The 9,790-nt window shown below is 41.3% G+C and overlaps 1 protein-coding gene across 4 annotated transcripts in view; it reads right to left on the bottom strand.

Moving 5' to 3' along the window:
• Positions 1–1,878: 1,878 nt before the first annotated feature.
• Positions 1,879–9,790, bottom strand: part of Ecd (ecdysoneless cell cycle regulator) — a 34,971-nt gene continuing 27,059 nt past the window's right edge. For all 4 annotated transcript variants that reach the window (XM_055606499.1, XM_055606500.1, XM_055606498.1 and 1 more), the window contains exons 12-14: positions 8,595–8,662; positions 5,984–6,189; positions 1,879–2,406 (exon numbers count right to left, since the gene is read on the bottom strand). In XM_055606499.1, coding sequence (XP_055462474.1) covers positions 2,179–2,406; positions 5,984–6,189; positions 8,595–8,662 — 502 coding nt within the window. In that variant the 3' untranslated portion in view covers positions 1,879–2,178. The remainder of the gene's footprint in view (positions 2,407–5,983; positions 6,190–8,594; positions 8,663–9,790) is intronic.

Raw genomic sequence — 9,790 nt, 5'->3', positions numbered from 1 at the left:
GGAAAATGTACAGAACTAGCCGGGGCAAGTCCTAGCTTTGGATAACTGCATTAATTGATGGCTAAAAGATAAAAGACCCAACAGACCTCAGCTTATACATTAAATAGAGCCCCACAGCAAGTCCTAGGCAAGATTCCAGAAGTGAAAAAGTTGGAGCTCTGAATTTCCTTTTGACCTCAAAAGATCACTTCTGGGAAAACCCAAGCACCTTCATCTGGAATTATCTTTTTTGGGTTTTCAAGACAGGGTTTCTTTGTGTAGCCTTGGCTGTCCTGGACTTGCTTTGTAGACAAGGCTGGCTTGGAACTCACAGAGATCCACCTGCTTCTGCCTCCCTGAGTGCTGGGATCACAGGTGTGCACCACTGCCCCCAGCTTCATCTGGAATTCTTGAAGGATGTTACGTGCCTGGCCCTGATTTGGCAGCTTGCCTTGACCCAAAATGTATCACAGGTAGAGAAAAGCACTTGGGAAAGGGGACTTGAGATTTCTTCATATCCTGCAGTTCAGGGTCTGTGTGCATTACTGTCTGGTGTGCTGTGAAGGGGCCATGTGTCCCAGTCTGAAAACACTGATAGAAAAGGACTGACAGAAAAAAGGGTTAACTGTTTTCATTTGATAAACCTTTTTTGTTGTTGTTGTTGTTGTTTGAAAAGATGGGGAAGCTATTAGGAGAAACTGCAACACTGAACCTCATTTTCCCAGTACAAGTTGGGGAGAGGGGCCTTGCTACAGACTCCAAGGTTATCTGCAAGTTAGGGCTGGGATACTGAAAATGGCAGGTAAGTTGGTACAGGGCGTGCCACGTACATGCACACGGGCACAGGCACACCCCCCCCACCATCAACACATTATAGAAGTGGTCAGGATAGAGTGGCACACTACTGGAGCCATGATGCAAACTAGCAAAACCTTTTAACAAATGTGCTTGTCACCAGAGGGACTGGCTTAAGTTAGCGTTGGAAATGAGACTAGAAAAATAGCCCACTAGCACACTCATGCCTTAATTTTATCTGTTTCCCTTTCCTCAATGTTTAGTCCTCAGTGAAGATATAATTAATATATATATAAGGTATAAATGCCTTGTGGAAAAGCCTTTTTCTCATACCAAGCTGGGACAGAATTCTAATGTGTAGGCTAAATTTCAAAAAAAAAGCTGTAAGGTTGTATTTACTCTTGTTTGTTCTATTTTTGTATTTATTCTTAACATTTAAATTATTTAAAAGGCTAAAATGTTTTGTAATAAAAAAGAAACATTTTTTTCTGATGCTTTTGTATATATGTATGTGTGCATAAAGGCTGACTAGTGTTCACATGTGAAGGCCATGTCAACCTCAGATGTCATTCCCACGAGCCATACATGTTTGTTTTGTTTTGTTTTTGTTGTTGTTTTATTTTTTTTGAGAAAAGGTCTCACTGGCCTGGAGCGTGCTGTTTGGGATAGCTGGCCAGTAAGCTAGGGACATACCTGCCTACCTGCCCAGTGTCAGCATGACAAGCATTCGCCACTATTCCTGCTGGGTTCTAGGGAACTAATAGTGTGGCAAGCATTTTATTGACAAGGCTCTCCATCCAGCCTGATGCTTTTTTAATAATTAATTACTTTGGTTATATTTTATGTGTGTTTTGTTTACAAGTGTGTATGTACACTACATGCATTCAGTGCCCACAGAGGCCGGAAGAGGACATTGGAACTTTCCGGAACTAGAGTTACAAAGGTGGCTGTGAGCCGCTTTGTAGGTGCTGGGAATGGACCCTCAGTCCTCTGCAAGGACAGCAAGTACTCTAAATCACTGGGCCATTTCTCCAGCCCCTAGCACTTCATTTTCATAGGACAATATACCATAACTGTATACACCAAGAGTAAAGGAAAGCTGGGTATGATGGCTCACATCTGTAATTCTAGCCCTTAGGAGTTAGTAACAGGAGGATCAAGGAATTGTCAATAAAACGAACGTTAACAGAAAGCAAAAATCTCAATTTTTAAATGAAAAAAAAATTTCCTTCAGTACCCTATTAACAGTCTTCAGGTACACAGAACATTTGAGGCCACCCCTAACATAAAAAGACTGAATAAACGAAAACAAAACAAAAAATCCAAAAGAGTCGATTAGAAAAGAACGCACTTGGACTTGATGTTTGCTCAGTGTGAAGGGCAGCTAGTGCGCAGGCTAAGCCCTCACTGGTTTACGTGCGGGCTGTGATCAGCGTTGCCAGGCACCTGCACACCCATGCTGTGCAGCAGGTTGGAAGCAGGCCCTGCCAGCCCAGCTTGGGAGCTGTAGGATTCCAGTATATTTGAAACCAGGTTCAGGTCTACATCCACTGCTTCAACAACTCTATCTCCTGCACCAGAATCTTCCTCATCTGAATTGTTATTTTCAGTCTGGGATGGAGGTTCCTTATTCTAGAGGGAGGGAAGGAGAGAGGCAGAGATAACAATATGAGATAGTAACCCTTTAGACAGTAAGATGCAGTAACAGTAGTAATATATAGTGACACAAAATGAAATGAGCTCTAATGTGACTTCGTACATACACTAACCCTGGCTCCGTCACGGGTGGCGGCATGTGCCTGTAACTAGCCAGAGGGTCAGTTATATTCGCCACACAGGAAAGCTTAAGAACAATCTGGACAAGAGATCCTGTCTTAAGAGAGAAAAAACTTGGCTCTAAGGATTGCGACACATTTCCATCTCAAAAGAATTCCTACAAATTGAACAAATCTGTCCCTATTTTTAAATAACTCAAAAGACAGCTAGCATTAAAGATGTACATTCATAGATTGTGTTAATATTAAAACATTAATAAATGACAAATATCTAAATTTTCTTCCAAATGAAAAAAGTTGGATTTCCTTTTAGTTCACAGACTACAATGTGGTATTTAGCTCCCCAGCACCCAGCTTGTTACTTGAGCCTCCGATTTCAAGGGCTTGGGGAAAAGATCTAAAAAGCTGCATCTTGACTTAAAGTCCCTGGAGTAACAGTCTGCCTTTCCCAGGACTTCTCAAAACAGAAAATTTCAGCTCTTTGTCCATTTTGCTTAATAAAGGCCTACATTATAACAAAATCCTTAGGTGATATCTGTTCCCAATTAAGTCTAATAAATAATCTCTATTAGGTTGAAAGCAATTATATTTAAGTGTGGTCTAAATGGTTAAAGCAAAGAAAATTCATATTAAAATGAGCTCTCATTGGCTTTACTGTTATTTCATGCTAATCCTATGACATGAGGATTACTGGGTAATACACAGTAAATGGCTAAGCTATATTTCAAACTCTGAACCATGACACAGTTGAGACCTGACTTAAACTTTTTGTGTAACGATAGCCCGCCCCTCTGTTGAGATATACTTTAGTTTTTAGCATAACTGTAGCTCCTGAACTACTAGAACTGCTTTCGTCTTTAGCATAACTGGAACCATTTTTATCTTCAGTCTCCATTTTGATCATAAGCTGAAACTGAGTTCAAGTTCTTGGCTCTGCCTGCCTGACACAATAGCCTTTACTTAGAATTCAATAATTCAGTGCTTGCTGCTTAGAATAAAATGAGGTGATAAGTGCATGTTCTGCTTGAGTTAAAGATCAATTCTATTAGAGTTAAACCACAACACCCTGCTATGTTCCTTTCTCCCAAAAAGCTGGAAAGTCTCCAAAAGTTCCCTTACAGACAACCAGCTTGCATTGCTTTGTCTACCTAGGCACAATGTACTTGAAATAAGAACTGATTCTTCTTGCTCCACTAAACACAATATTGGTTTTGGTCCTTTTCCTTTAAAAACTCACTCTGGGGCTGGAGAGATGGCTTAGAGGTTAAGAGCACTAACTGCTCTTCCAGAGGTCCTGAGTTCAATTCCTAGCAACCACATGGTGGCTCACAACCATCTATAATGTGATCTGATGCCCTCTTCTGGCGTGTAGTATACATGCAGATAGAGCACTAATACACATAAAAATAAATAAATCTTTAAAAAACAAAACAACAACAAAACTCACCCTGAGAATGGCACAGCATCACAGTCTTGGCTCCTGAATTCAGACTGTGTCCCTGACCAGTCAGGGTGTTCAGAACTCAATCAACCTCCATCTACTGGAGTCTGGCGTCCGAGTGGCGGCAGCATGTGGCTACTCTTGCACTACAACTAGAACAACACTCTAGTGTCTGTACCCTGCCCATAATGCCTCTTGCTGGCTAAACAGTGCTGGTGAAAAACACTAAGATCAATACGTAAATAGGGGAGGGATTCTAAATTTGGCACTAAACTGGGGAAACAAGAAGCAAGATTTGAAGTTATCTGGATATTTAAGCTTCTCTTAGTGCTCGCTCTCTCCTTTTTGTTTTTTGTTTTTTTTTTTTTTGAGACAAGGGTTCTCTGTGTAGCCCTGGCTGTCCTGGAACCTACTCTGTAGACCAGGCTGGACTTGAACTCACAAAGATCCACCTGCCTGCCTCCCAAATGCTAGGATTAAAGGCATGTACCACCTCGCTGGCCTCTTTAAATTTTTGGTATGAACATGGATACTCAGAGGTCAATTTGGGGGAGTTGAATCTCTCATTCTGTCAATCAGATTCCAGGGATTGAACCCAGACTGTCAGGCCTGAGAACAAACACCCTTACACACTGAGTCATAACTCTTGGCCCTCTTCTCTTTTAAAAACACAACAACAACAAAAACACTATTTACTGCTAAGCATGGTGGCTCATGCCTACAATCTCAGCACAATTTTGAAGCCAACTTGGGCTACAGAGTGAGGCTCTATCTCAAAAATCTCTGCATTCCCCATCCCTTCTACACACATACACAGATTCATTTATAATGGCAGTAGTGGTAATAATCACATGCTAATTTGGGCACATAATGATTCATTAATAACATCCATATAATAAATGTAATGGGGCTGAAGTGATGGCTCAGCAGCTAAGAGCATCTCTGTGCTGTCATCAAGAGCAGAGTTACAGCCACAGCACCCGTTAACAAGCTAGGTGTCCTGCACACACCTTTTGCTCTGCTCTAAGGGATTTAATGCCCTCTTCTCACCTCAGCACATGTACAGTGATATGAACTTGCGTGCACCTGTGCATAGATACTCGCAGATACAGATACACACACAGACAGACACACACACACTTACACACAAAATAAATCTTAAGAAATGAGATGGAGATGGTTCAGTGGTTGGGAACATCCAGCTGATCTAGAGGACCCAGGTTCAATTCCCAGCACCCACATGGTAGCTCACAACTGTATGTAATTCCAGTCCCATCTATAACCTCAGTCCCAGATGATCTTATGCCCATTCTGACCTCCAAAGGCACCAAGCATGCACATGGTACACAGACATACAGGTATGCAAAACACCCATAGATATATTTTTAAAGAAATTAAATATTCTGGACTTTTGGGCAAGATTTATTTATTTTATGTGTGTAAATGTTTTGCTTGCAGGCATCTATGTGCACCAAGTACATGCCCGGTGCCCTCCAGAGGTCAGAAGTGTGCATCAGATGCTCTGCTTTTGCTTTTCAGTGTTGAAGACTCAACCAAAGGCTTTGTGCACATCAGATACTTGCTCTACCACTGAATTACACTCTCAGCACCTGCCCCTCTTTCACAGTCTCAGTATGTTGCCCATGGGCCTCAGACTCTTGGGTTTAAGCCATCCTTCCTTCTCAGCCTCTTCAGTAGCTGTGAATTACAGGCACGTGTCATCGTGTCTGGCCTCTATAATCTCTCATTATACCAATGTTAAGAGAAAACTAGCATTCTTGGGGTTGGGAGCGTAGCTTAGTAATGGACTATGCACTTAGGATGTACTCCAGGTCCTGAGGTCAATTCTTATCATCGAATCAGTCAGTCAATAAAATTAGCACTCATTTATCTCAAATCTCACAAATCAAAAGAAAAGAAAGAAAACCTCAGATGAAGTGTAACTGTCACTCTCCTATGCATACCTGGAGAAGGAAAGGTTACAGACACTTACTGCTTGCTCGCGAGTATTGAAGCTTCTGCCCATACTTGTGTGCGCCAGTTCCTGGTCCATCTGGGCCATGTAGGACTTGAGGCTGCCAAGAGCTCCTTCCAGAGAGTCAGTCTCCTGAGCTTCAAAACCCAAGTTATCATCACTATCTAAACACTCAAAGTCATCTTCGTCCTCATCATCAGAGTCTGACTCTTGAGGCTTTGTCCCTATATTGACCAAGACACAGAAAGAACCATGAGGTAAAATTTTTTTGGGCAGGATTACACCTCTCAAAAGGATTGGAATGTTCCACAGGACTGAATAAATTAATCCAACTACTTTGTAAAAATCCTTTCCCAAACTGGGTGGTGGTGGTGCACGCCTTTAATCCCAGCACCTGGGAGACAGAGGCAGGTGAATCTCTGTGAGTCCAGCCTGGTCTACAAAGCAAGTCTAGGACAGCCAAGGCTACACAGGGAAACCATATCTCCAACTGCAAATCCCCTAATCTCCACCCCCCCCCCAAAAAAAAAGATGCAAAGCTGAGCTGTTGAGATGGCTCCCAAGGACAGATGCTGTACAACCTGGTGATGCTAAGGTGTAAGGAGAAAGCTACTCCACCAAGTCGTCCTCTGACCTTTACACCCATGCTGTTACTTACACACCACCCACACATAGATAATACACACACTATTACTAATTTTCTGTTTATTAATTTAAAAACTGAGCTGGGAGTATAGTTCAGTGGTAGAGAACTTGACTAGAGTGTACGAGGCCTTGGGTTTGATCACCAGAAACATAAAAATATAGATAAAAACCTGGGAGCTAGTGAGATGGCTCAGAGGTGAAGAGTACTCATTGTCTTGCAGAGAACCTGAGTTTGGTTCCTGGCACCCACGTCATAGTTCACAACTGTCTGGAAATCTAGTTCTAGGGTATCCAACACCCTCTTCTGGCCATCTCAGACACAAGGCAGACACACATGCAAAATAATCATACATAAAATAAATCTTTAAAAAATACAAATTCACTTTAAAAATTTTAAATTAGAAAATTACATAAATATACACTGATGTCAACATTCAACTACACAGAGGCACTACTGCCCAGCTGGTGAGCTCCGGGCTCAGCGAGAGACTCTGTGTCAAAATATAAGGTGAAGAGTGATAGATATCTACCAACTTCCGGCTCCTCATGCACTACACACATGCAGACACAATGGCACACACAGCGCACAGACCATCGTTCACTGCGAGAAAGAAAACCGTGGGGCTTGCTGTGGAACTTTCAAGGGACCAGGGTTTGACTCTGAGCATCCCTGTCACGCTGCTCACAACATCATTATAACTCCCGCTCTAGGGAATCTGAGCCCAACACCAGCCTGCTCTACAGAGTGAGTTTCAAGATAGCCTGGGCTACAGGGAGAAACCCTGTCTCAAAAACAAACAAACAAACAAACAAACAAAACAAAACACAACAAAGAGAAAAAAAGGAAAAAATAGCTGATTATTATTTTGTTCAGTAAAGTGAGGAAAAACATGTTTTATTTTGCATTTGCTTGGTTATTAGAAAGAGTTAAGTATTTTCAAACATTTACTGGTTACTCTCCGGTACATAGCCTGTGTTTCTGTTTTGCATGTATATGCATGTGTGTGCACACGTGTGTGCCAGTGTGTCTGCATGTGTGTGCACCTGCATGTGGGGCCCGGAAGTTCATATCAGGTGTTTTCTATCACTCTTTATCTTATATTTTGACATAGGGTTTCCCCACTGAACCTGGAACTCACCAGCAGACCCAGGGATCAGCCCATTTCTGCCTGCCCTTCACACTGGAGCGAGAGGCAGGGCATCTGTGCTTGGCTGTGCGTGTGACTGCCCATGAGCTCAACTCAGCTGTCCCACTGCAAGCACTTCATAACTGAGCCATCTGCTTGTCTGCCCAGTTGTCTTGTTTTTTATTTTCATATTCATTTTGTTTTGTTTTTTGTTTTTGAAACAGAGTTTCTCTGTGTAGCCTTGGCTGTTCTGGACTCACTTTGTAGATCAGGCTAGCCTCGAACTCACAGAGATCTGCCTGCCTCTGCCTCCCAGAGTGCTGGGATTACAGGCATGTACCACCACACCTTATTGATTTCTTTCTTTCTTTCTTTTTTTTTTTTTTTAAGATTTATTTATTATTTATATAACATTCTGACTGCACACCTGATCTTACTATAGATGGTTATGAGCCACCATGTGGTTGACTGGGAATTGAACTCAGGACCTTCGGAAGAACAGCGAGTGTTCTTAACCTCTGAGCCACCTCTCCAGCCCCCCTTATTGATTTCTAAAACATTACGTCTCAAAGAAAAAAACAAAAACATAACACGGAAGTCACATTAAAACCTTTTCAAAAGCATAAAAAGGTTCCCGCCCTCAAATAGGCAGTGAGGAGCCAGCCAGTCAAGCACTAACTAGGCTGCTTCTGCGAAGTGATTCGATAGCGTAGTAATTTATGGTTTATTTAACACAACTGAAAACATCAGGAGAAAGTAGTATTTTGGCTCATAAATGATCTAATGTCCCAGTGCTCTAGCAACAGTGATACCCCTTAACAGTTTCAAAAAATATTAAACACCACACTATCACTCACCTAAAATCTTATCAAAATAATTCAGAAAAGAATCTGCATCAAAAGTGATTGGAGCTTCTGAAGGGTCTCTGAAAGAACAATGGGATAAGGGCATGTAATTAATCCTAACCACAGCCTTTGAGGTATTTTCTAAGATGGTGCTATGCTTGGAGAAACTACCAGAAATATTCAAGAAAAGTATAGCAATTATAGTTTAAATAAATAAGAAAAATTCTTTGTGTATATATTAGCCTTGAGTGGCAACAGAAATACTTTACTTTTTTTTTTTTTTTACTTTTCTGTCGCCAAAAACGTAAAAATATACCTTGTATACATACATTTAAGCATATGCATTTGGCGACCTATCTGTTCTTTACTACCTACAAGATACAGAGTAAGAGAAATAATTTATCTGAGTTTCATTTACATAACGCTCATTCTTATAGGATCCCAGCATTGGAAAGTATGGTCAAGAAGATCAAGATTTCATATGATTTTTAAGGCAAGAAAACAACAACAACAAAAATCAAAGCTTATCAAAATTGATAAAATTGCATCTTCCCCTATTCATTCCTTCTTAACAACAAATAATGAGTATAAACTTGAATCTTTTATAGTTCAGGAATATCGACACCGACAAAGGTTCACTGGGCAGGGCAAAGGGCCCATCAGGATGTGCTTGGTCATATGCACAGTCTCTGTCTCAATGGTGTGCACAGCAACTTCACAGTTCTGATTATTTCTGCCTCTGGTGAGTTCCTTTAATATCTCTCTTTGAGTTTCAAGATTCCATTCTGCTTGTGGGGTAGGAGATCAGAAGCCTGAGCTTGCTGAGCTTGAGTCTACAGGTTCTGAATTAGAGTCTAAAGAAGTTGGGCACGGAAGCTTACACCTTTAATACTGGAATTTCAAGGCTAGCCTACTCTACATAGTGAGTTCCAGGACAGCCAGAGATATGTCAAAAAAACTAACTAAATAACACTAAAGAGTAAAGCGTAAGTGCTATGGTTCCGGGTGGTAGCTTTTAAATCCTTAGGGTTTTCTGACTTCCTTCAGGAATTACAAAGGCTACTTGAACTCTGACTTCAGATAAGAAAGATATCACTCTATTCTGCACCAATCAGGAACAAAGCAGTACAAGCGACTTGGTAAAAAGTAACAATAATCACACACATACAAGGAGAAAAGAAGGAAGAAGAGAGAGAAAATCTACATTA

The sequence above is a fragment of the Psammomys obesus genome, unplaced genomic scaffold (assembly GCF_907164565.1).
Source record: "Psammomys obesus unplaced genomic scaffold, mPsaObe1.curated_primary_1811, whole genome shotgun sequence".
Classification (NCBI taxonomy): domain Eukaryota; kingdom Metazoa; phylum Chordata; class Mammalia; order Rodentia; family Muridae; genus Psammomys; species Psammomys obesus.
This window is presented reverse-complemented; position numbering and strand designations above follow the sequence as displayed.